This window comes from Rhineura floridana, chromosome 4 (assembly GCF_030035675.1).
Source record: "Rhineura floridana isolate rRhiFlo1 chromosome 4, rRhiFlo1.hap2, whole genome shotgun sequence".
NCBI lineage: Eukaryota > Metazoa > Chordata > Lepidosauria > Squamata > Rhineuridae > Rhineura > Rhineura floridana.
This window is the reverse complement of record NC_084483.1, coordinates 200,420,791-200,447,775: the sequence shown is the minus strand read 5'-3', so window position 1 is coordinate 200,447,775 and position 26,985 is coordinate 200,420,791. Positions and strand designations below refer to the sequence as shown.

General features: G+C 44.4%; 1 protein-coding gene across 1 annotated transcript in view; it reads left to right on the top strand.

Annotated features, from left to right (window-relative positions):
• Positions 1-347: 347 nt before the first annotated feature.
• BCL11A (BCL11 transcription factor A) overlaps positions 348-26,985 on the top strand; it is an 88,327-nt gene continuing 61,689 nt past the window's right edge. The window contains exons 1-2 of the mRNA XM_061626132.1: positions 348-365; positions 415-450. Of these exons, the coding sequence (XP_061482116.1) occupies positions 348-365; positions 415-450 (54 nt within the window). The remainder of the gene's footprint in view (positions 366-414; positions 451-26,985) is intronic.

The following is a 26,985-nucleotide window of genomic DNA, read 5'->3' as shown; positions in this document are numbered from 1 at the left end:
AAAAAGGTTAAAAGCCAAAAAGTCATAACATCAGCAACAACACATTTCAGTTAAACCATCCTAGTAACCCACAAAAAAAACCACAGCAGAGATTGGTTGTGCTTTTTTCTTGAATCAGACACACATTGTAATATGACTAGTAAGATACACGATACATATATTGAATAAAAATTAAACAACTTATACAACCCCTGAGGAACGATCTATGGAGTAAGAATAAAGGAGTCCAAATTAATGATAAAGAACTTTGTGGCACCTGAAAGACTTCAACATGTGTCTTGTCAGAAACCTTCATGGACTGAGAATCTGCTTCATCAGATGCATGGTATGCCAGTTTCGTTCTGCTCATGTTGATATGCTTCCTTGTCTTTTCATTCTTTTTTTAAGGCTCACACCAGACCCCAGGATTGCCAGAACGCAGCAAAAAGAAAAGAAAAGAAAAATAGTCAAGTCAGTCTGTGGGGCGACAGTGTCATCTCTTCTCCTTGTGTAGTTTTGATGAAATATTTTCTTGTTTGCAAGAATGCTGGCTGGGTGGTTAGGATGAGACCAACCCCAGTAATATCAGGGCAGTAGACAGCATTGCTTGGTGGATTTGTGAGAAGGAGGAGGGGAAAAAAAGTTTATCTGTTTTGGATTTGCAAAATTGTTGGAGAATCAGTTCAATTGCCTTGCCCACCATTTCCTCCTCTAGCAGGGCTTTGTTTTATAACAAGTGCTGGTCAAATAAGCTTTTGTTTGCAGTCGGTCACTTAGCTGGCAAGGAAACTTTTCGGGCAGGCAGACAATGAAGAAGCTGTTGGCGTGGCGGCCAAGGGGCAGCTGTGATATTACTGGCAAGGCATACTGATGTGAAAGAAAGGAGGCTTGTTGAACATGAGTGCACATGGAACATGTGGGAGAAGAGCGCTCAGTAGCAGGAGGAGCTTGACTGTTAGTCAAAAGTGCACTTGAAATCTACGTGTTTTTTTTAATTCAGGCATTCTTGTTGGGTTCTTCCTTAAAGGTAGGGCTGTACATCCTTTGTTTTTGAGGTAATGGTGGGGGACAGTATCCAAATTATATGCCAGATTCTGGAGTAGGAACAAACCTGGCAAATTAAACATAATAAGAGAACCATATGTCACATAAATGGAATCAGTAAACAAAAAATAATTTCTGTTTAAAGGAAACCTATCCATTTGCTTGATCCTGCATGGGCAATGTGTCTTCCGACATGAAAATGGGAGCAGGGTGGGGTGGGGGAGAGGATGAGGAAGCGTTTGAGGGGTTTAGGTCAAACCGGCAGCTAGATTAGAGGGATTGCAGTTTTTAGCCGTTTGGGTATATCGAATCCCTATCAGTCCTCATCAAGAGGCACCTTATGGTCCATCTACTTCCACTTCTACTAAATAATAAAATGGGGGGGGTAAGATTTGAACGGGGATTTCCCAGTTCATAGCTCAAAGTTTTTTTTGTTTTGCTTTTAGCCACTGTAACACACCCGTTCTCAGCAGCTCTAAACGAAACATTAGGAAGCTTGGATCACTCCCTACATCTTTCTCAGACATCTTAACACGTGTAATTGAAGCAGTTCCTTTCTGTTATGCAGTGGAAGTAAACTCTTTCTGGTTGTAACACAGTGCTAAAAGAATGCTCAGCAAAAAACCCAAACAAAGCAAAAGAGCCCCAACTGATTGCAGATGCTGTTACTGAAATGACATTATGTCCATATGCCCTTTCCTTCACATTTTCCTGTAATCCTGTTATGGCCCCTGTCCCATTACCTCGAGCACTGTCATCCTTAAATGCTGTCAAATCTTAACTGGATTGCCAGGGGCATAAGGAAGGAGTTTAGGAGGTGAACCTGATGGTAATTTCAGCCAGAGCATACATACGTATCTATCCTTCTCTCTGTCTGTCTGCCTTTGCCTTATCACCCAGTCTTCCTCCACATGGTTTATTTTAAGAGAAGTAACTGAGGCAAAATGTGCAGTTTACATCTTTATGGGCTCCCAGAGTCACATTGAATAAGATGGATAGGCTTATCCTTAAATTGAAAAAGGGTAGAGAGAGTTTGGGTAGAGCTTTTTTAGGCATGATTCTCTACAAACCGTCAACTTTTCTTAGGCTGCATACACACCATGCGTTTAAAGCACATCCCTTCTCCCTCAAAGAATTCTGGCAACTATAGTTTGTTAAAGGTACTGGGAATTGTAGCTCTGTGAGGGGTAAACTATAGTTCCCAGGATTCTTTGGTGGTGGTGGGGAAATGTGCTTTAAATGAATGGTGTGTACGCAGTCCTTGTTCTTTTATTTGGCCTGCCATATGCCACTGTTCATATCATTACCAGATCAGGGAGTTTTATCTTCTGACCTGTTGGTTGGCCCAAGATTTTTTATCCTTAATGCTCCTGAACTAGATAGGCCTTTGGTCTGATCCAGCAGGGCTCTTTTTACATTCTTATGTTTACATGGCTATCTCCTGTTCAGTAGAAGGGGGGGGGCTTGTGGCATTCATTTCTGCAAAATCCTAAAGTTGCCTCACTAAAATATCCATAGAATCTATAGCTGCAACACACAGTTGCAATTATGTAGAAGGCGATGGTTCTCTAAAGCTGCTCTCTGAGCTGTTGCCTCTCTGGATGTGTCGCAATGAATTTCACCAGGTTTAACTGTCTTGTTACGTGCAGTCGTTCTACTACTGTAATGAGGTGGTGGTTATAACAATAAGACTGTTGGTCTGTACTCGTGGAAGAAGTGTGGATTCTGTAGGTTGATCTGTGTAAGCATGCATACGATTGAGCTGCATTTAAAATAAGTTTTACGAAAAATGTAATTCACCTTTAATCTTTCTACCGTACATAAAACATACATATAAAGTTTCTAAAATGCAGTCATTAGGAACACCAGTATGAGGTGATAGCTGAACATCAAACTCATGTTGCCAACAATAATATGAGTTCACAATCATTGCATTTTAGAAACTTTATTTATATGTTTTATATATGTTGGAAAGACTAAAGTTGAATTATATTTTTCATACATATTTTAGTAGCAATTCACATTTTTTTTCCATACCCAATTTTGCGCCTTAGTCTACCTCTTGAGGTTGGGTTTTATGTTTCCTTTTCTTTCCATCATTAAAATAAGATTTGCAATAAGCAATGCTCTTTATGTGGGGCTGTTCTTAAGTTTGGTGTGGAAGCTGCAGCTAGCGCTCTCCTGGGCAACCTATCAACAACATGTGACACCTCTGCTGAAAATATTGCACTGCCTGCCAATTTGATAAGAGGATGGATTCAAAGTTTTACTACTGGTTTGCAAAGCCCTATACAGTTCTGGGCCAGGATTTCTGAGAAGCTGCCTGGCCCCCTACATCCCACCCTGGTCATTTAGATCTGTGGATGACGATCTGTTCGTGGTGCCACAAGCCCCTGAGAGAAAAGATGCCTGATTCGAGCATGTGCTTTTATCACCATTATTATTATTACTATTAAATTTATTTCCCGTCCTTCACCAAAAGGTCGCAGGGCAGGTCACAACAATATAAAATACAGTATTAAAAGCAGTTTAAGACAAATTACATTCATTGCTAGAGAGGGTCCTAAAATATCTCTCAGGTGTCAAAGGCCAGGATGAGAAGAGCATTGTGGCATCAGAGTTTTCTGTTACCCTCTTCTCTTGGAGATGAAACGATTCCCAACACTGGTATGCTTTTGTTGTTTGTTGAAATTTTTTCTTTTCTTCCAAGCAGTCTATTTTATCTTTATACATTCTGAAACAAATAAATACACCAATACATCACTTTTTTTGTTGCCGTAAATTACTGCAAGTATTAACTGTGCCTCTACTCTGAAACTGATTTAAGGCCTCTTCAGGTGTTCGAAAGCATATCTGAGGGCTACATCTGGGTAGAGGGCTCCTGATTGTAGGGAGGATTTTAACTACGTTCATCTGAATGCAGTTTGAATCGCCTTCCACAGCTTTACACTCAATGGCAACGGTCTGGATGTAGGGATGTTGGGAGCGGGGCTTGTGTGCACATCCCCTCCCCACTTTTAGCCCTTACATGTTCTTTTGAATAAGGGCTTTAATTGCAGGAGTATCTGAAAGAACTCAAGATTGCTGCTCTCCAATAGGAGGAACATTTTGAAGAAAAGTTTCTAGTTCTCATTAAGCAGCATGGTTATGTTGATTTAACAACATTTGGTTTGATTTGAGAAACCTCTCTGGTTTTCAGTGGAAAAAAATGACTGTGAGAGAGGGGTTGGAGTAGACAAGAGTATATTGCCCGTTCCTAATCAGAGTTCTGATGTTGATCATATTGGTTACTTTTGCTCTAGGAAGAAATGACTGCTGCCAAGTGTGTAGTGTGAGGGCTTGGAAGAAATGACCGGGAAGAATAGCAAGATAATTTTGCAATTCCCTATTATACTCCCCCCCCATTATACAGGAGAATGTCTTCCTCTCCAGAAATATCTAATGCTACTTGTTTTATTTATGTGCATGCATCTGTGGCTGTGAGAAAAGAAAGCAAAAGAACTCAAGGGTGGCCACTAGGCTGCCAAGGTTTTGATAAGCCTCCTGTTTTGTTCTGGTCTCTTTTTTCTGCAAGGCATTACAAGAACAGAAGCATCCTCCTGATAGCTGCTGTTGGACCGCCTTTGGTTTGGTGGGTTGCACAAGCTGTACATACCTGGGGCTCCCCCAGACTACCAGTTTACTCAGCATTCATCTTAATTTGCTTGTACAAAACTTGTGCAGTGGTTAGGCTACGCCCAGTCTTTATTGAGCATTTGTCCTGATTTGTTTATGGGACAGCTATATGACAATGAAGGTTCATCCTGCATTCATCCTGCTTTGCTTGCGGGCCATTTACATGCCTTCCTGTTAATCTTTCATCCATTCCACAATTTTCAGTGCATTTTCCCATCATGCTCCCAACGGCAAAATGTTTCTTTTTTAAGTGGACTTGTTGCGACAGAACACTTCACTAATTGTATAAATCCTTCCACAAAATAGTAATAGTCTGGAGTCTCACCTGGTGTGAAGAATTTCAGTGAAATGATTGTTCTTGGAACTGGATTTGGGGCTGTAAGTGTGAAAGAGAGAAAGAAAGAGTGGGGTAGAAGCCTATCAAAAGCTAAGACCCTCCTTTCTATCTGTTTATCCCCCAAAGAACCCCAACCCCTACTTGTATCAACCTAATGCAGGCCTTGAAAACCTTTGACCCGCCTAGCTGAATCTGGCCATCTGTTATGGTGTGCACCTCATCAGATGGGTGCTTGGCACCCTCTCTGCTTTCTCAGTACTAGGTAAGCAGCAAACCCAGGGTTGTTGAGCCTCTGGAAGAGTTCAGAATATAAGGTCTTCTTCTTGCATTTCCTTCTTTTGTTAAACATGCTTGTATCACCATGTCATGCCCATCTAACTCCAAAGCAGCATCATTGTTAACATTCTAAAATAGAGTCTGTAGGCAGCAAAGTGAATGGTGGAGGATTGGCTTAACACACTGAGTTCTTTCTTAGCTTGGGAAAGGTAGTGGAATTGCTGTATTCTCCAGCTGAGCCTTTGGTTGCCGCTACACTGTCACTGCTTTGCAGGAGGGATCACATACTGGACATTTCAGTTTGCACAGTTCAAGTGGATTAATGCACTCGGGTGCAACAAATCCAGGTTTCCTTTAAAAAAAAAAAAAACGGACAGGGAAATGGACTAAAAAGTGTGATTGATGGATTGATGGGAAGACATATAACCTCTGTGCAGACAATGCAGTGAAGGCTCATTGCCACATAACCTCCCCACAAACAAATCAGAACGAATGCTCAATAAAGAGCAAGCACATTATTATTATTATTATTATTAACAACAACAACAACAATAATAAAAATGTAGTTAGAATTTATATCCCAGCCTTGCTCCTGAAGGAGTCAGTAAAACTCAGGATTATCAAGACATCTAGAGGAGCCCTTTTTCTACCTTCTCCATTATGGAGAAGAGGCAATAGGTGAAATACATGCTTTGCATGTGGAAAGCCCCAGGTTGAACCCCTGTCCTCTTCTAGTTCAGAGGAACTTGGAAGCACATGATGGGAAAGACCTTTGGCAGATACCCTGGAAAGCTACAGTCAGTCAGACAAGACACTACTGGACTAGGATGGACCAATGGTTTATCTAGCATGGACAACAGCAACAATGGACTGCCTTCAAGTTGATTCTGACTTATGGCGACCCTCTGAATAGGGTTTCCATGGTAAGCGGTATTCAGAGGGGGTTTACCATTGCCTCCCTCTGAGGCTGAGAGGCAGTGACTGGCCCAAGGTCACCCAGTGAGCTTCATGGCTGTGTGGGGATTCGAACCCTGGTCTCCCAGGTCCTAGTCCAACACCTTAACCACTACACCACACTGGCTCTCTTATCTAGCATACAGAAACAATATATGTTTGTATGAAAATCCCTCCCCTCCACTCTGATTTCATCAAGGACTGCTGCTCACAAATGTTAGTGCTTCTCATATTCACGGTGATGAGAACTAGAAACCAGGTCTTTAAAAAAAAAAATTGAAAGCGTGCAGTTATTAAGATCTTTAATTCTGTGCCCCAGAACAAGTTTCTGCATTTGAGGGGTACAGTCGTAAAGCAGGGCATACATGCAGTCCCACACTTGAACAGTCTTTAAAAGATGGTGAGAGGGAGCATGAGTTGGATAACGCCGAGCTTGTTAAACAAACACTTGACTCCCCTTCTGTGACAAGCCAACATATTCTTCAGGTGACTTTTCTGGATGGTGTTTTTTTTTAGTGTCAGACAAGACACTACTGGACTAGGATGGACCAATGGTTTATCTAGCATGGACAACAGCAACAATGGACTGCCTTCAAGTTTTTGAAAGCTCAGCAACACTGTTTGTCTGACAGTTAATTTGGATGTGGCTGGGGGCGGAGGGACACATAGGGTGAGATATTTGACTTTGAGGGTGCTGGGAACAGGGGTTGTCTTGCTTCTGAAATTTGGAGGTTTGGAGCTGAAAACTGGCTTTATCAGCTGAATCCAGAAATGGGAAGTGCAACCTGGCTTAATGCCTTGCCTAGAGTCACAGAGATGTTGTGTGTACTTACAGTTGGTTCCCTTACTGGTGACACCAGTAACATTGTAAAGAAGAGCAATCTCTTTCGGAGTTGCTGTTTTATGCAAGAATCATAGAGATGGGAGAGAGTCCTTACTCCTTAAGTCACTTATCCACTTTATCCTGGTGCTCACACTGGTATCCCACAGTGTGATAAGCTCCCTTGCTTCAGCAGAGCTGGACTGTACCCACCTACTTGAGAGGATGAACTCAGTGGGATTTTCTTTTGAACGTTTCTAGATGTTTACAGAATTGTGCTGTCAGTGGTAGAGAACATGCTAGAGCTGGGAAAGGCCACTGGTCTGAAACCCTGGCGAATTGCTGCAATTAGTGTCGGCAGTGCTGAGTTTGATGGACCAATGGTAGCCTCCAATGTTTGCATGTGCTTCTTTTCTACCAGTTTTCTAGCAGGTTAATCTCTGTGGCTGTCCTTAGATGGTTCCTCTGCCAATTTGATTCCCTTCCTTGCTTTCAAGCTCATTCCCCTCTCGTCTCATTTCATGATACCTCAGTGCCAGGAAGGTTGAAATTTTTGCAGTTTTAGGCCATGAGGAAAAAGAGGAACACCTTATGACAGATCCCAAACTTCCCATGTGAAACATAAAATTACACACATACACCTCCAATCTAAATTATGGATAGCACCGGAGCCAGAGAGGATATTCTCTGCAGGATCTGCCTTGCTTTTCCAAACTTGTTAATTGGCAGAGGGACCGGATTCTGATGCCCCTTCCTCAAACTGCCTAGCAGCTTGATCCTCGGGTAGCTGAAGCTGAATTCAGTGGCTGTGCACCGTTTGCATTGAATGTTCCCTTTATGAGGAAGAGTTTCAGAAGCTGGCCCATTGAATAGCAAGGAAGATTACTCCATTAATTTGTGCATTAGGCTTTCATACAAAGGCTCTCACCGGTAGCTAAGTGCTGCCAATTAACACGCTGAAGTGTGTGTTCCCTCCGAAGAAACGCTTATCTTGGTAAATGTAAAGGGCACTCTACGGAAGGTAACAGATGCTGAAAAGGCCTTTCCCCCCCCCCCCATTGTGAAGGCCGTCCCACTCTTCCAGTGGGTGTCCTTCACATCCGTACAAGGCCAGTCGCAGAAATGTGGCTGTCAGGACAACAGGCATGGATCCTATACCCGCCCAGTGTGCGCCACTCCTGAGGATCAGCCTCAGCAGAAGGGAAGACTGGGTAGCAGTGCCGGCTTCAGGCAACAGATTGAACAACGGCAGATTGTCATTTATTTCCTTTATTACGGTTATTATGTTTGCAGAGGGAAGATGGAGCCATTTTGGATTTTCTGGCTTAGGCCTCCCCCCCCCCCGCTGTTGCCATATCACTCCTTCCCTCAGCTTTCAGGCATCTCTCTCTCTCTCTCTCCACCTCAGCTGAGTCACACCCACATCCGCTGCTGCTGGATGCCCTTTAGGGCTGAGATTGGCAGAAGAGGGGGGCATTTGACAGCAAGCGGGAATAGACTGGTGGACTTTGACACGGCTCAAATTCCAGATCAGTCATGAGGTTCTCTAGGTGACCTTGGGGCAATTGCTACCCCTCAGCCTATCCAGCTGCTTCACGGGGTTGCGGTGAAAGCCAAGCATGGGGAATCATGTACGTTCTTCTGAACTCCTTAGGACAAGGGTGAGGATTATAATATTACACTGAATAATGTAGTAATAATTTTGTCTGGGGAGTAGACTGGCTTTGCAGTCAGGCCTCAGCAGTGAATAAATAAATAAATAAATAATGAGGGTTGCCCTTAGGTTCCAATCAGCTTTGTCCCCTTCCCTAAATACATTGTGCAGGCTTGGATCAGGGATCTACCACACACCACTCCTTCCCTGTGACTTGTGATTTGTTTTTGCTTCAACTTAATGGCTTTTCCAAATTGACTGATGTGCTGTGGGAATCCCTGCTGCCGTGGAGTCATGTTGCAAAGGATTCTGGAGCATGCACTACTTCTGGTACCCCAGTCTTGTTCTGTGTGAAGTGATACTGCAGCCTAGCACAGACCCTCAGCGGTGCATTCCTCCGTTCTTATGCAACTATGCCAGTGTGGTGTAGTGGGTAGAGTGTTGGACTGTGACCTGGGAGACCAGGGTTCAAATCCCTGCTCAGCCATGAAGCTCACTGGGCGATCCTGGACCAGTCACTGCCTAGCCTACCTCACAGGGCTGTTGTGAGGATGAAGTGGGGAGGGAGGAACCATGTATATCATCTTGAGCTCTGTGGAGGGAAAAGTAGGATAGAAATGTAGTAAACAAACAAACTGTTAAATATAGTTTGCATTCTTCTGACATAGATATGTTCCTGGTTGCCACTGCAAATCTCCCTGCTCTAGGCCTAAGAGAGTTGCATTGTGTGAAGATGGAACTGTTCGCCATTCTGTTGAGGTTCCTAGCTACTGCTATGAAACTGCAGTTCTAAGTACCCTTATGGCTAAATGAAATCTCGCACAGCAGATGTATGGATTAGCTTCCTTGTCTTTGTCCCCCTTCCTTCACAAGAAAAGCATCTGTGGGAGCCTGCACATTTGAGTAGAAACGGGGGGGGGAGAGGCTGACTAACCTGTGGCCCTGCAGATGTTGCTGAACTACATCTCTCTTCAGCATCAGCCGCCATGGCCAGTGATCAGGGATGACGGGAGCTGAAGTGGAGCAATATCTGGAGGGCTACAGGTGAGCCACCCGTGATGAAAAACCTCCCTGGGGCTGGGTACTTAATTGTTTTCCCTCCTTCTCTTTTCCCACTTAAAATCTTTCAGTGTGCATTTCCACCACTGGGAGAAAACCAGAGCTTGGAAAAGTTACTTTTTTGAACTACAACTCCCATCAGCCCCAGCCAGCATGGCGCTGGCTGGGGCTGATGGGAGTTGTAGTTCAAAAAAGTAACTTTTCCAAGCTCTGGAGAAAACTCACTGATAGGGTAAAATATACAGGCAGCTGGTGGTGGTGGTGGTGGATTTTGAGCAGAAAAGCAGCTGGTGGGGAAGATGTTAAGCCATGCTCAAGCATGCAGTGTCATAGGAACACAGCAAGCTGCCTTATACTGAGTCACAGGTCCATATAGTTCAGTATTGTCTACACTGACTGGCAGTAACTTTACTGGATTTCAGACAGCGGTTTCTCCCGTCCTTCCCTGGAGGTGCCAGAGATTGAACCTCATGCGTTTTGCAAGTGAAACTCCTCCACTACTGAGCTATAGTCCTTCCCTAGTCTGGTGGCTGTTATTCGTTTAAATAATAATAATAATAAAAATAAGGAGCATATTATTTGAGTTTGCCCCTTAGGTAAGTCTGAATAAACATACCTAAAAGCGGACTGTGAGTCACCTGCCCATACATCTCAGGATGGCTGAAGTTCATGCACTGTGGGTCTTTCCTTGTCTGTCGCTCATTTGGAGCTCTAAGTCCTTTCACTTCTGATCGTCTTCTACTGTGAGAGTTTCTTTTTCCATTAGGTGCCATTAATATCTTTTGCACTATTACTCTATATAGGACTTTATGCGTCCAAGAGTTTTGATTGAGAGCTGTAAACGAGCCCAGTTTTAAAGATTCTTCTAACAATAATTGAGCCTTGATCTACATGGGGAAAACATTCTTGTTTTCTTTCTGATGTTGAAGTCCCTAACAATTGTCACACTATTATGAGTGAGTAAGGCCCAGGATATTCTTACTTATCTATATATTTATATGTCAGTAAAATTTTTCTCAGTAAAAATGAAGACTCTGCTTTGTCATTGGACAAGTTAAGGTTTTTCAAGCCTGCCATCCCTTGGGATGAATTCTTCTGGGTCAGGCAGGACCTTACTGGGAGGTGTAATTTATGCTTCAATGCATCATCTGGCTATGACGAAGTTAATATATTCTTGGGCATTTTGTAAATTGTTTTTAAACCCCTTGCCATATGGCCCAATAACCAAAGATAGGAATCAGGTTGCAAGAATAATATCTTTAAAAACATGCAGATAAATCTATCATCCTAAAAGCCGGGCCACCAGCACACACACCCCAGCAAGAATGGCCCTGGTTTGATTATTTACCATTAGATTTATTACATAGGGGACAATAGGGAAATGATCAGATATATAATACAATGAAACATAAGTTTATATTTTCAGGCTCTAGTGCTAAACACCAAACGCCAGAGTTTTACACTAGTGAAGCCAATTAGATTACTCTGGAGAAAATCATTTCACATAGATGCAAGCTTTTCCTTTCTTATTTGATAGAATCCTGGCTGTTCCAAGTTTCATTTAACATTCTAGCTGTCGTGCACTGAATATCATGCTAATTTTGAAATACTAATAGATTGGACCTAGTTTCAGATAGTGGGGTTGCTGTTTCCCTTCTTCTGTGTTTTAAGGAATGTGTCTGTTGCTTTAACACGATGTGGCCATTGTTCTGGAGACGAATGGCTTTCATACACACACAAGTACAGCTCCCAGAGTTCCTAGGGAGAAGTGAGGACAGTTCAACTGATACAAGAACCGAGCAACTGACATCAGCCCTTCAACAGAATTTTTCAAGATATATAAAGCTTTGCAGGAAGTGAACATTTCAGTAAGGACTTCCAGCCAACAACAACAAAAAAGAAAACTCACAAACACACAAGCTCCTTCTTGAACAAGGAACTGAATCTTGCTGGGCCTCAAGGTGACAGACGACTGAGTGCTAACAGGTGTGATTCCTCCTCCCCCTTAATAGCCCTCTGTGCTGAAAAAGATGAGGGTTGGGTGGAAGGGCTACATAATTAGATGAGAAGCATTTCCTCACAAATCACCGCTTCACCGACAGCAAAGTGATGCATTCTTTATTGTACCGAGGCTTTGCTGCATTGTTTTAATACAGGGGTAGGGAGCCTCACGCCTGTGGGCCATATGTGGCCTTCCAGGCCACACCCCTTTACCCCAGGCCACACCCCTTCTCCATCCCTGTTTCAGACTCGCAGGTGTTTTTGCCTGGCTTGGAAAACGTCCTTGGAACTCTGATCATGTCTCTCCCTTGTGTGGATGGAGGATAGAGAGGGGTGTTTGATATGTAAAAACAAGCCTACCGTACAAAGGTAAAATTTCTGTTTTTTGCTCTGCCCATTTTTGTTTCTGGCCCCTTCGAACCATGGGCACAAGGCCTTTGGAAGGTTGCCTGGAAGAGATTGTGGCTCTTGGGCTGAAAAAGATTCCCAACTTCTGTTTTAATAGCACAGGTGTACTTTTTTCTTCTCCCCGTGGAGCCTTGTAGCATGTCACTGGGAAAGGAACGACACGTTACCTGCACTGGAAATGCCACCTCTGTGTTGAGTCCTCCCCCTCCCAATCATGACATGTAACACCCATGTACACCATATTGTGACATTGTCACATGGCAAGTAGGAATAAGAACAAAAGAATCACTCTGCTGGATCAAGCCAGCGGCCCATCTAGTCCAGCATCCTATCCTCAGAGTGGCCACCCAGATGCCCATGAGAAGACCACAAGCAGGAACTGAGTGCAAGACTAACCCTCCCTTCTTGCAGCTACCGGCAACTGGTTTTCAGAAGCATACTGCATCTGACTGGTGGCACAGCACAGCCATCATGGTCAGTAGGCATTTGGTAGCCTTATCCTCCGTGAATTTGTCTAATCTTCCTTTGAAGCCATCCAAGTTGGTGGCCATCGTTGCCTCTTGTGGGAGCAAATTCGATAGTTTAATTATGCACTGTGTGAAGAAATAGAAGATCACTTCCAGGTGATCATGCTGGAGATGCTTTAAAATATTATTATTGTTGTTGTTTTGTTGTTGTTGTTGTTTACACATCCTTCACCCCAAGGTCCTAGGGTGGGTGACAACAGTGTTCACATATGACATTAAAAACAACTGAAACACACCCTCATGTCTCTTTATTCTTTGGGGTCACCAAGATCTATGTTGCGTCTCTGTGAACAGGTAGGCTAATAACTTAAGTACATTTATTTGCAAATATTGACTATGGATCCTGAGTTAGATATTAGATCTGGATGCTCTTAGGTACATTGCTCGAGCCATACAATGCAGTGTTGGACTCTTAGATGGACCTTTGGTTTGATCCAGCAGGTTTCTAAAACTCTTAAGTCCAGGCCGACTGCTTGCCTGGGCTGTGGAACCTTTCTTCTGTCAAGGGCCACATTCCCTCGGGGGTGATCTGTCAGGGGCTGCATATGTGTAGTGGATGGGACCAGATTCAAAATTGGTTGAGGTGGGAACTAAAGTGGACAGGGTCACCCTTTTCTCTTGCTTTCTGCTACCAGCACCCCCTCTCTCTGCTATCCCCCTTTCCCCTCTTTTTCCCCCGCTCCTCGCCACCCACATGAAATTAAGGCAAGGGCTGCATGAAAGTGGGCTGAGGGCCACAAGTTGCCCCCCTTAATGCCATAGCCAGCATCTCTCCATAAGTGCCACAGATCCTTGCTAGCTGGGCCACAGTTTGTCCAACACCTTCAATATATAGAGAAAGTGGGTTGCATTCAACTATGTTCTACACAGAATAGACACGTTGAAATTAATGGACCTAACTTAGCCATGTTCATTCATTTCAGTGGGTCTACTATGAGTATTACCAACATTGGACACAACCCTGTGCTTTTCTGCTGATTGGAGCCAATCAGAGTGAAAGAAGGTGTGTCAGCCGCTGAGAAGTCTCTTCTCAGTAGCTAACGCTCTTCTTTCGTGCTTACTGGCTCCTAGGGATGTCTGTTGTTGTGGGAGAAGGCATTAACAAGGATCTCCACAATCCCTCAACAAAAAAGCGGGGAGGGGGCATGGCTGTGACTAACATGAAGAGATCTGCACTTCTGCATTCACCCCTTGCGGGGGTTTTCTTGGTGAATTCTTCCCTGAAGTGCCCAAGCTTAGTTAAGCTTGAAGCTGAGCTTGTCCCATGTGCTCTCTGCAGTGTGCATGTGAAATGCATCCTTTGCATTCTCTTTCTGTGGGCTTCAGTACGTGTAAGGCAAGGTGCAAAGCTGTGAGGAGCTGGTCTCAAGGAGAGGTGGCCCAGATGAATCCTACAACGGCTGTCGCTGCCCATGAGCAATAGATTCTTCTCAGGCTTCCCACACCCTTTCCCATTTTAATTAGTTTCCAGTACCAATTAGATCCAACCCTCGATAAGTAATATCACTGCACATTTCATTATGCTAATATGCGAGCAGTGAGCACACGAGAACCGACGCATGATGAACAAGTGTAATTTAAACAGAAGAATTTCCAGATTAGCCAGCTTGCAGGCAAGACAACGGTCAGTTTAGCAGGCGTTAGGGATGGATTAATCTTAACGCTAAGTATGCCATAGGCCATTTCACTCTATGCCCGTAGGCTAACCCAGGCTTGCTGCGGAGTGTGTGTACTCAACAGGGAGCAACACCAAATTCTGGCTTTCTGGCGAGTGTTCCTAGGCAATAGATCTTTTTTGGAAACTACATCATTGGTTGCATCTGCACGTTTTGGCCACTACTGTAAGACCCTTGACACCTGGTTCTCTTGTCTTGCTCACTTTGGAAGAAAAAAAGAAAATATGCAAACACCCCTGCAGGAATATAAATGTGTATTCAATCCATACATTGAAGAATTAAGACTTTGGGGTGTACATAACTTGGGATTTTGTCTCCTTTTCCAAGTCTTGAGCCTTAGTGAGTAGCAAATCTTTATCCCTATTACACAACCACATTCCTTAACGTGGATTGCTGGCTGCCTTTGTATTTGTATGTTTGTGTGTGTCCATGTTTACTGTAACCGTGAAACCTTCATAAAAAATAAGGTTCTAAAAATACCGCAAGTCTCCAGCCAGTCTTATTTCCAACTACCAGCTGGTTTGTTCAGATGAAAATATCTCACAGAGCCTCATCGGACCTCTAGGGACAGCAAGTTGGGAAGCAGCCGTCAAGCACATCTCTCAGCATGTCATTGGTGTATGTTTGTGTGTGTGTTAATTTCATTTGAACTCTGCTTTTCTGCCTAAAAAGGGCTCTCGAGGTGGCTTGCATAAGGATTTACAATAAAACAAAACAAAAAAGTAATTAAAACTGGCCAATTAACAGTACCAACAATAAATAACTAGAATAAAAGCAAGTGGTGAAATAAGAACACTAAATTAAGACATCATGCCAAACCATAGTTACGTACAGCTAAATCATGGTTTTTGGCCAGCCAGTGAACTGGAATCAGAAAATATAACCTGAAATGGGTTTGGATTATTGTTTTGCAATAGGTCTGGTTCTTCTTGGAGGTTAGATCTAGGCAGTACTGGGGGATGCTTACTTCACCCCTTTATCTCTGGCACCCTGGGTGCTGCAGAGGTCCTTCATATCCCCCATGATCTTTAACATCTACATAACAGAGCTGAGGGAGGTTATCCAGAGCCTTGGACTAGGGTGTGATCATTAGTATGCTAGTGACACCCAGCCTATCCTGTGATTGGTAGTGGCAACTCTAAACCGGTGCTTAGAGGCAATTTGGGGACAGACGGGCACAAACAACCTGAAGTTTCATCCAGACAAATTGGAGGTACTGTTGGTTGAGGGTTTTTTTTATGATCTTGGCAGAGGTGTGCAGCCTTGGAGGGACAGTCTGCCTGACGTGGCATGAGTGCCGTTTGGGAGTTTGAGGATTGTTCTGGAACTATTCCTGTTCCTGGATGCGCAGGTGGTGGTGATGGCCAGGAATTCCTTTTACCAACTTCATCTGGTATGCCATCTTTCCTGGACTCTTTTCCAGCTTCATTGGCTGCCAGTTTGTTTCTGGGCTCGATTCAAGCCCTTGGGAATGTGGCATCTTTGGAATTGCCTCTTTCCATGTGGATCTTGGTTGAGAATTTGTCTCTGCTTGTGAGGCCTGTTGTGATCTCCCTCCATCAACAAAGGTGCTGTTGGTGGGGACAAGAGAAAATGCCTTTTTGGTTGTGGTGCCCAGATTAGAGAATAGCATCTCAAGAGAGAGAGGCTCATTGCTTGCATTTAAGCATTTGTTGAAAGCTGTTCTCTTTTAGCAGTCATTTTTTTGTTTTTTTTGTTAGGGTCTTTCAGTGACCTCTAACCACTACACCACGCAGGTCATGGTTGTATTTGGAACTGAAGCATTGAAAGAAATGCCTGCCTATCAGAAAGTTGTTCAGAGATGAATATGAGTTGTAGGCCCATCGTCACCTAGCTGTCTGAAGTTAGCATGTGATTTAAAAAAAGTGTAATGTGTGAATTCGCCCTTCATCTGTGGGAAATGTTGGCTTGTGCTCTTCATTCTGCATGATCGTTTAGCTCAGTGGTTCATAACCTTTTTGGGGACATGGACCCCTTTGAGAATCTGATGAAAGCTATGGACTCCCATAAAGAAAGAAATATAACACAATACAATATATTGCATTTGAAATCAATCTTTTTTTGCACCTGATTCATGGAGTCCTGGAGTCCATCCATGGACGTCTAGGTGCTTCAGCACCTTGGACAGCTCTTCAGAAGTTCGGACTAAAGCCTGGAGTGGATTCCACTCCCCAACTGACATGGAGCCACCAGCTGACACTGTTTAAAGTACTGTTTCCAGTTCTGAGTGCCACACTTTATTAAGGATATGGACAAACTGGAACAGGTTCAGAGAAGGGCAAAACTAATATGGTCAGCAGCATGGAAAATGAGTCCCTTAAGGAATTCCTTGAAGGAATTTGGGTATGTTTAGCCTGGTGAAAACCTCTAAGCAGTTAATCTATAAAAAGATTAAAAACCCAACAGTATAAAAACATATGAAAGCAAATAAAACAGAGATTCAGGAGATGGCTATCTGTTGTTGAATTTGCGCCCTGAAATATATTTTCGTCCCATATCAATGTACATTAGCTATTTTGGAATTTTCATTTCTCTTTTCTTTTTTGCTTTCCTGCGCAAATTAGTTCATTTGCTTGCGTCCTCTAAAGCTGTGTGTTCTTTAGGTGCCTTATTGAGAAGGACTTTGCAGCTATTATCTGCTTGCAGTTTTCAGGATTATTCTGGGGGGGGGGATGGAGGGATGGAGGTGGTGGCGATGCACAAAATGTCCATCCTTGAGACTCAAGGATTGGACTTGATGGTCTGCTGGTCTTTTCCAGCCTGTGACCCTATTGGCCAACTTTGATCTTGTCCCACCTCACACTCCCAATTTGTGCATATAGGACAAATGGAACCAGCTAAAGAGGTAAGCCTTCAGAATGTTGGAAGAGACAGATGCCAGCCTGAAACATGGAACTAGTGAAGGCCATCACCACTGGTGCATCGTGTCCATGTGTGACTCCTTTTGGAATTAGAAAAGCAGAGTGTGCTGTTATGTGTAAATAAGTAAAATAAATAGGTTAGGGTTGTTTCTGACTGTATTGGCATGACAAAGTTGTATCTTTGGCCATTTCCTCTCTATATAGTTGGGGGTGAAGACATCAGAACTGAGCTTGTCCCATTAAACAATTAGCAGGGTGGTCAAGGCTTAGTGTGTTTCATGATTGCAATAGGCAAGAACGGAAATTAGTTCAGGCAAGTTTCTAGCCCTTATGGTTACAAAAAGCTAAACTCTGGATAGGTCGTATCTGGTGTAATATCCGAATCCAGAGGTGAGACTGAAAACATTTATCTGTTGATAAGGGATGGGGTTTTGTGCCCTGCCTAGATCCTTGTCTCCCACAAGGATTAGAAAATCAAATTAAGCAAATAAAGTGAAATGAAGTAAAGTGTTAATAAATTGGGCAGAGAGTACAATTGGCATAATTTGTGCAGGATACCAGATCCAGCTTTTGTTCTTGCACAGAATCTGGAACCATGAACTTTCCTTGTACTCAGCCTTGAGTGTGGTTGCTTATGCAAAAGGCACAGATCAGCACACCGTACAACCTGTTTCTTAAAATCAAGAAATAGTTAATGTGGGGTTTCTGTTCCACAATTGCTTGCAATTTAGAAAAAAAAGGTAAGAAAAGGGGATTTTTTTAAAAAAAAAACCCCACAAAACTGATTGTGCTCACTAAAGAACTTCCCTTTTTCACAAAACCACTCTTTTCAAATGAAGTAGCCTGAATTGACATTTTGAGTTCAATATAGCAGAGCAAAGGAGTGGAGAGAATATCAAAAGCTATTATTAGTTGATTATACAAATGAAGATTTCGTCAACATTTGTTTAATCTAAAGAAACAAAACGAGCAAATTCTGTAACTTTCCTTTGTTGCGCCATCTTTAAATTTAGGAATGGCAAGTCTCTTGTATCATAAAAGTGCCAGCAGCTCACAGGAGGAGAGTCTGAAGAAAGAGTTTCATGGAAAACATCCAAAGTGTGAGGTGATCAGGGCAACCCCTTTTCCAAGAAAATCTGAGAGCGTTTGGATTAAAAGGTAAAGGTGTCCCCGCACTTATAGTGCGAGTCGTTTCCGACTCTTAGGGTGATGTCTTGCGACGTTTACTAGGCAGACCATATATATGGGGTGGGATTGCCAGTTCCTTCCCCGGCCTTCCTTTACCCCCCAGCATATGCTGGGTTAAGGGATGTCTAAATTTAATGGGCAAGCCCCCCTCCCCAATCACACACCCACAGATTATTGTCTGTTCCCCACAACCCCAAATTTGCTTCTAAGGGACAGAGTTAACCTTTGCTTTGGCTGGCACAAGATCTCCTTAGCAAGGCCGAATTTGTGCAGCAAATAGGCTTAGCATCCGGGACTGCATTAAAAACAAACAAAAATCTGAATTATGCACCCTGTACAAATCATACAAATTTGCACAAGTTCTCATTTTGTGCATCATTTATTCTGGATTTTCAATTATTATTTTGCATAATTTATTCAGATTTCTCCTTGTCACCGGAAGGGGCAAAATGCTATAAAGAGTACTGAAGTTCCATTTGCAACCAGAGGGAATCTGTTTCAGCAGCTCTTCAGCTTCTGTGATCACCAGGCATTGCTTGCCCATGTTCAAGCACATCTTCACAAGCATAAGGGATAGAAAAGTTTTAAATTTAAAAACAAGCATTCAGGAATAGCCACTAAGGTGCCTCAAGGTTCAGTGATCAGGAGAGGCAGACTGGCAGTCACTTGCCTCTCTTTAACCTGATCTTTAACCTGGACATTAAGGCACTCAGGAGGTGGCCAGGAAATTGGTGGCCAGTGGCTTTGGTCCTTATGCATCAGGGATAGGAGCCAATCAGTGGTGGGCATTTGCGACTCAGAGGAAGGCAGAGAGGCTAGCAGTAGCTGGAGCCAGAGCCACTGGCAGGCAGAGCCAACTAATTCTAGTGTTGCCCCCATCCTCCTCCCTGCTGAAGTCTAGAAGGGCAACTCTAAGGAAAAGGAAGCTGACAGCACTCCCTGGACTGGATGTAAGTAAGAAGGCAGGCGGGTGGGGCTGGATGAAGGCCGGCCGAAGTTGGTGGGGCAGTGCCCCATTCACCCTAACAGACCATCCCCCACTGCAGCCATCCATCCCATATACCCCAATCCCATGAGAGGAGAGTCCTGATGTGTTTCTGGCGTTGCCATGCCCACAAATGCTCTTATTTTGGCATAGCTTTCTGTACAACCTCTGAAGCTTGATATCTCCCCCCCCTCCAACCTACTATTCTGTGGTTAGGCTCCCATTTTGCATTGATTACGTACAAAAGTACCAATCAAAAGCGCCTGCCATGAGATCTTTATTTTCCATATTAGTGCCCCACCTCCATCAGGGCCACCAGTGTTGATATGGGAAATTAGTGCATCATTTAGGCTACTGGTATTATTGATGTTTGCTCGTTCCTGTTGTGAAGTAGGGGCCTCATTATGGGAGCAGTTGCAGTTAAAGAAATTTACAGTTTGTGTAATTCAGAGAGTGAACAGAAGCATTTTTTTTGTTTATTATTATTTCTTAAATTTGTATCCCTCCCTTCCTCCCAGAAGGAGCCCAGGGTGGCAAACAAAGGACAAAACACTAAAAACATCTATAAAACATACTAAAAACAAAACATCTTTTAAAAAAATCATAAAAACTCCACAGATTATTTCAAGATATTGGGGTGTATTTAATGTAGCACTAATCTGCTCATTCCGTCAGTGCAAGGATTTCTCCTTGTGCAAGAATATGCTACCCCTGTTCTCCCCACACATGCCCCCTAAATCTATTCGGGGGGGGTTCCCCCAACCCTCCCTAACATATTTGGGGATGGTACAGGTCTCACACGGGGAGAAGAGGAGGGAAAAGTCGCGTTGTGCTAGCAATAATCCTTGCACCCACCTTCTCTGGATGATTTTTGCATAAATGGAATATTTCCTAGAATTAGAATACTGCCTCTTGCATGCCTAGAGAGGTGAGAGTGTGGGTATAGAAGTCGTTTTGTGTGACTACACTATGGCTTTGTACACACCATACATTTAAAGCACATTTAAGCCACTCCCCCTGTCCCCAAGAATACTGGGAACTATAGTTTGTTAGGGTGCTGGGAATTGCAGCTCTGTGAGGAATCAACTACATTTCCCAGATTCTTTGGGGGAAGTTATGTGCGTCAGTGTGCTTAAAATGTGCGGTGTGTACGCAGTCAGTAGCCTGCTGTATAAAGATAATCATATCCATTACTTTGCCCACTTTTGCCCCTGACACCACCCACCACTGGAATGCGGCCCCCCAAAAGGTTCCCTGTGTGAAAATGTGGCCCTCGGCCTGAAAAAGTTCCTCTACCCCTTGTGTATAGGATCTGAAATAGATCCAGATATAGGGTTCTAGTGCTAACACATAGGGCAATACCTGTCTACGAAATGCCATCTTTATTTCTGGCTCTTGGTCACTCTGGAGTGTGACAGAATACTAAGAATGGATATTCATTCAGTTTTCCTGCTCAAGATTAACCTATCTGAGGGCTGCACCCTGGATGAGCAACTCTTTTTAAGCTTTCTTGGACTGTGTTTATGAGCGATTGCTTATCCCGGCCATTATTTGCACAAAGCAAAACATAAATCACTCTGCTTAATTTTTTAGAATTAGAAAGTAATCAATTTTTTAGATAGAAAGTAATCAAATCCCCAAGTACATATTCTGCTGCAGTAGCTTTTTCTGTAAATCATTCCCCCACCCCACTCCCCTGAACATCACCACAAGGGAGGGGGGCAGAATATTGGATTCAAGTCTTCTTCTGATCATGTGTGAGAGATGTGAGTTTGTTTCTGTGGTCTGGGTGCCAATCTGTAATCTTCCAGCTTGATTCAGGTATCAATTATTGCTGCAATTATTTGTCTAGTTGGATATTTAAAATGTCATCCGAGAACGATGATTATATATTCCTGCAAGACAGTCAGTATAATCAGATGAGCTGAATCCAGTTTTAGTGCCGTGTGGTTCTAACCTGTCTTTTCAGCAAGGAATCGTGGCAGTGGCAACAGAATCAGCAGTATTCAGCTCTGTTGTAAGGAAGCAGGGCTAACCTCAGGGACCCCCTTGTTATTTGGGGTGTGGGGATCAGGTGGTGGCTGCAGTGGACGAGATTATGTTGGGAGGGGATCTAACAGTCTAATTTCCAATAGTGTCTTTAATATAGTTATTAAACTAACTATAACAACTGATCTTGCAATACACAGCTTATTTATGTGCTATTGTTTAGATACATTTAAGACAGTGTAATGCTACTTTAAACAGTCATGGCTCCCCCAAAGAATCCTGGGAGCTGTACTTTGTTAAGGCTGCTGAGAGTTGTTAGGAGACCCCTGTTTCCACTCACAGAACTACCATTCCCAGAGTTCCTAGGGAAGAGGAATTCACAGTTAAACCACTTAACTCTGGGAATTGTAGCTCTGTGGGGGGAAACAGGGGTATCCCAGCAACCAGGGCCAGTGTGGGCCTTTGGACACCAGCCTGCCCTGGACCCACAATGCCATAGCCCAACACCCCCCCACATACAGGCAGCAAGGGGCTAATAAGCCCATCTGCGCATGTCACCTACCTTTTGTGCCATGTGAATGATGTGCACTCATAGCGCTGATGCCTACCATCACCCACGTTGGCAGTGGGGGTGTCAGCCCCTTAGAGAAGCCTCTGCCACCATCTTAGGTGATGGAAGGCATGCGCACACAGCATTCAAACTGACAGGAGAGGTAGATGGGGGGTGCATGTGGGCTTATCAAAGCTCACACTGTCTGTATTGGGGGCAGTGCCTGGGAGCTCCCTCTCTGACCCTGCCGCAGATCACGGAACGGGTGCGCCACCCTCCCACCCTAAGGAGGGGCTCTTCAGGGGCCCCTCTGGGCCACAGGGACCCTCAGCCAGGGCCCAACCTGGCCGTCTGCTGGTGCCGGCCCTGCGAACAACTCTCAGCACTCTTAACAAACTACATTTCCCAGGATCCTTTGGGGAAAGCCATGACTGTTTAAAGAAATATGATACTGTATTAAATGCGTAGTGCAAATGGAGCCTTATTTATTTACAGCATTCCTTTCTAGCTTTCCTCCCAAAAGCTCAAGGCTGCTGCATACATAGTTCTCCCTGCTCTCTATGTTGTTTTTGTGCAACAACTCTGGGAGGTAGGTAAGGCTAAGAGACAGTAGCTGACCCTAAGTCACCCAGCGAGCTTCATCACTGAGTGAGAAAACTAGCCCCAGGTCTTCATGGCCTTACCTAGTCCAGCACTCTAATCACTACACCACACTGGCTCTCTGTTTGCGATTGAATCCTTAATATATCTATGAGTGGGTCTTTGAATCTACGAGTGGGTCTTTCAGTCCCCCACATACATGAAGCATGAAATATAGCACCTAGAGATCACGAGGAGCTTCAGATGTATCCATGGTTTGGCAAAACATGAATGAACAGACTTGTTCTCGTTTAGACTCACAGGGGAGGTGGTTCAAATGATGCAAAAGTAATGTGATTTTTTTTTTTAAAAAAAGTAATGAATGCCTAATAATACACTTTGGTTTGGATATTAAACCGGATTTAAAAACACAATTGCTAAGGGCTCCTGAGCCTATGCTTTGTCAGTCACACTCACACGCACAACCACACAACAATACAAAACCAAACCCCTGTGCCGTTGCAAAGAGGGGCAAGACCATAGAAAGACCCTGCTGGAACAGGTCACTGGCCCATCTAGTCCAGCATCCCGTTATCTCAGTGGCCAGTCAAGATATCTGTAGGGAAACCCACAAGCAGGACCTGAGTACACGAGCGCTCTCCCCTATTCAGAAGCATACTGCCGCCAACAGCGGAGGGAGAACTTATCCATCAGGGTTAGTAGCCATTGGCAGCCTTTTCCTCCATGAATTTGTCTCATCTTTTAAAGCCATCCAGGTTGGTGACCATCACTGCCACTTGTGGGAGTGAGCGCTTAACCATGCACTGTGTGTGAAGAAGTGGTTTCTTTTGTCTGTCCTGAATCTTCCAACATTCAGCTTCATTGCATGACCCCTGGCTTTAGTGTTTTGACAGAAGGAGAAAAATTTCTCCCTATCTACTTTCTGCATACCATACATAATCCTGTACATTATCATGGCCATCTCTCTTCCCCCCCCCCTTTGCTCTTTTTTTTTCTTTTCTAAACTGGGTAACTGGCCTTGGGAAGAAACCTGGCTATTTTCATCACCATTCTTTGTGAGATGCTCTCTCTCCTTTTGCTTGTGAAGCGGGTGGGGTGTCTAGTCTTGGGAGTGCTTGGAAAATCCCTCAAGGTATTTGCGAGGAATGATTGCACAACTCAGATTGGTCTTGAGGTAAACAGGAATGATTACCCTTAAACAGGAATGTGTGTGTTTAAGAGTGGGAGCATCAGGAGAGCTAAATAGAACCTCTATGTTCAGGGGTAGTCTATCTCTGAATACCAGAAGCTGGAGGAGAAATAACAAGGGAAGGCCATAATCACCTTTGAGCCCTGCATGTGAGCTTCCCGGAATTGTTTCACAGGATGCTGTCCGGAATAGAATGCTTTTCTAGACAGACTGTGGCCCTGTGACGTCAGTTATTCCTTTGCTGACTGCGGTGTGTGCTGTGGCTTACTTACCTGAGTCATCTGGAGCTATGTGTTGTGCAGGCAACATGTCTCATTCCTCTTGGCTTCTTCTTCCGTGCTTCCTCTGTGATTTGTCAAGATGAGGGCACATATGTACAATATATATATATAATCTCCCGCCCTTCCTCTCAGAAGGAGCCCAAGGCGGCATTTTTTCAACCTGTGGGCATTCAGACATTGTTGGCTTCTTGGGTTGCATCAGCCCCAGCCAGCATGGCCAATGGTCAGGGATGATGGGAGATGAAGTCCAACAACATCTTGAGGGCCTCAGGTTAGCTAGGCCTGTTCCAGCACATTGTGGTGCGGACTGTCTGGATTAACCTGGACAGGAGAGCGAAGGGTGTTGGAGGATGGATGAGATGGTCCCTTTTGCTCTTCTTCATTTTCCTGTATTATTTGTCTGTCTCTGCTTGAAACAACAGCTATCTCTGCTACTCGTGTCTCCCTTTAGTTTTTTCTTTGGGCTGATTTATAATCCACTCCACCAGTTCTTCACTTTGCACAACACATTACTCCATGAGCCATAGCTGAACATGTGCCTGCCTTCTGTTGACAAAGCCTCGCATGTGAGATGATACACAAGCACAATTTTTGCTGGTTGCTCTACTCAGTTTTGCACCTGCAAGTCATTGTTTGATGTCTGGGGTTTCAGCAGCCATTGCCTGCATGCTGCCAGGCTGCTCTTTGCTGTCATAAGGACTAGAGACTTGCTTGTTTTGCTGATTCTTCCTATGAGAAGCTGAGAATAGGATGTGAATGCTGAACCTGATAACAAAATTTCTTGCTTTCATTGTATGCTGTCCTGGTCAGGGTCATGGAAGAAAGACATTTATCGTTGTTGTTATTGTTGTTGTTTTGGGACAGAGCTCTCTGTGGGTTTTTCTGGTGGTGTGTGTTTTCTTTCATTCGTTCCAGGGCCTTCTTTCAAGAGCCTCAGGCTTTCCCCTCGGAGTCAGCCAGCAGTGTCAACTAAATTGTTGGCCCAAGAGGCAGGCTGAGGTCAGTTCCCAGAAGGCGTCAAGGCGAGTTAAGCAGCAGAGCGAGTTCGGCAGCAGGGCGAGGAGGCCAGGGCCCCCCACTCTGCCCGTCTGTTCCCTGACCTCAACTAAACTGCAGTCTCCAACCCATTGACGTAATAAACCTTAAACAAAACTATGCAGGTAAGAAGCCAGCAGGGGTGTGGGGGCTTTCCAGTGTTTTGCACCGCCTGCAGCATGTACGACTATCTGCCTGTTGGACAGAAGTCGTGGGTGTGCTCTCGGTGCAATGAGCTCCTGGCTCTCCGGGAACGACTTCATTTCCTTGAGGCCAAGGTGGCTGACCTGGAAAAGCTGAGAGAGGCAGAGAGGTGTGTGGAGGAGGCCTTCAGGGACGTTATAGCTGTGTCCCACTCCAACGATGATAGCTCTCCTGCTATCATGGAGAACGATGGTCTCGGGGAAGGAGAGCATCCAGCTGAGGAAGAGGGAAACGATCCCTTAGAAGGGACCCATTCCTTGGGGGATGAGCAGCTATCCTCTCGTGCCGAGGATATATCTCCAGGGGGTGGAGGGATCCTTGTAGTGGGTGATTCGATCATTAGGAACATAGACAGTGGGGTGTGTGATGGGCGTGTAGACCGCAAGGTGTTTTGCCTGGCTGGTGCGAAGGTTGCGGATATCGCCCGTCGTTTAGATAGTTTGGTAGACAGTGCTGGGAAGGAGTCAGTGGTCGTGGTGCACGTTGGCACCAATGTCATGGGGAAATGCAGCCGTGAGGTCCTGGAAGCAAAATTTAGGTTGCTAGGTAGGATGCTGAAAGCCAGGACCTCCAAGGTGGCTTTCTCTGAAATGCTACCGGTTCCATGCGCAGGACCAGCCAGACAGGCCCAGCTTCTCAGTCTCAATGCGTGGATGAGACGATGGTGTCGGGTGGAAGGGTTTGGATTTGTTAGGCACTGGGGAACATTTTGGGACAAGCCGGGCCTGTACAAAAGGGATGGGCTCCACTTGAACCAGAATGGAACCAGACTGCTGGCACTTAAAATTAAAAAGGTGGCAGAGCAGCTTTTAAACTAACTGAGGGGGGAAACCCGACAGGAGCTGAGAAAGGTCCGGTTCGGAATAAACCTCCTCCCTGGGATAAAAACCAAAGAAATGATGAAATTTTAAAAGGGGTAGGCCTAGAAGTAGGCATTGTGAGAGCAGGGGCACAGGATATAAATTCAGAAGAGCAAAATTACCACAGGCCTAACCACAAGTGCCAAAGACACTTGAAGAGAGACACTGCTTACAAGTGCCTGTATGCTAATGCTAGGAGCCTGCGAACCAAGATGGGAGAACTGGAGTGCTTGGTCTTAGAGGAGAGCATTGATATAGTGAGCATAACGGAGACCTGGTGGAATGGAGAAAACCAGTGGGATACGGTAATCCCTGGATATAAACTATATCGGAAGGACAGGGAAGGACGTATTGGTGGCGGAGTCGCTCTATACGTGAAAGAAAGCATTGAATCCAGCAAGCTCGAAACCCCAGAAGAGGCAGACTCCTCCACAGAATCGTTGTGGGTGGTGATACCATGCCCCAGGAGGGACTTAATACTGGGAACGATCTATCGTCCCCCTGATCAAAAATGCTCAGGGAGACCTGGAGATGAGATATGAAATTGAGGAAGCATCCAAACTAGGAAATGTGGTAGTAATGGGTGACTTCAACTACCCGGACATAGACTGGCTGCATATGTGTTCCAGTCATGACAAAGAAGCAAATTTTCTAGATATTCTAAATGACTATTCCCTAGACCAGTTGGTCATGGAACCGACCAGAGGGACGGCAATCCTGGACTTAATCCTCAGTGGGGACCGGGACCTGGTGCAAGATGTAAGTGTTGTTGAACCGATTGGGAGCAGTGACCACAGTGCTATTAAATTAAA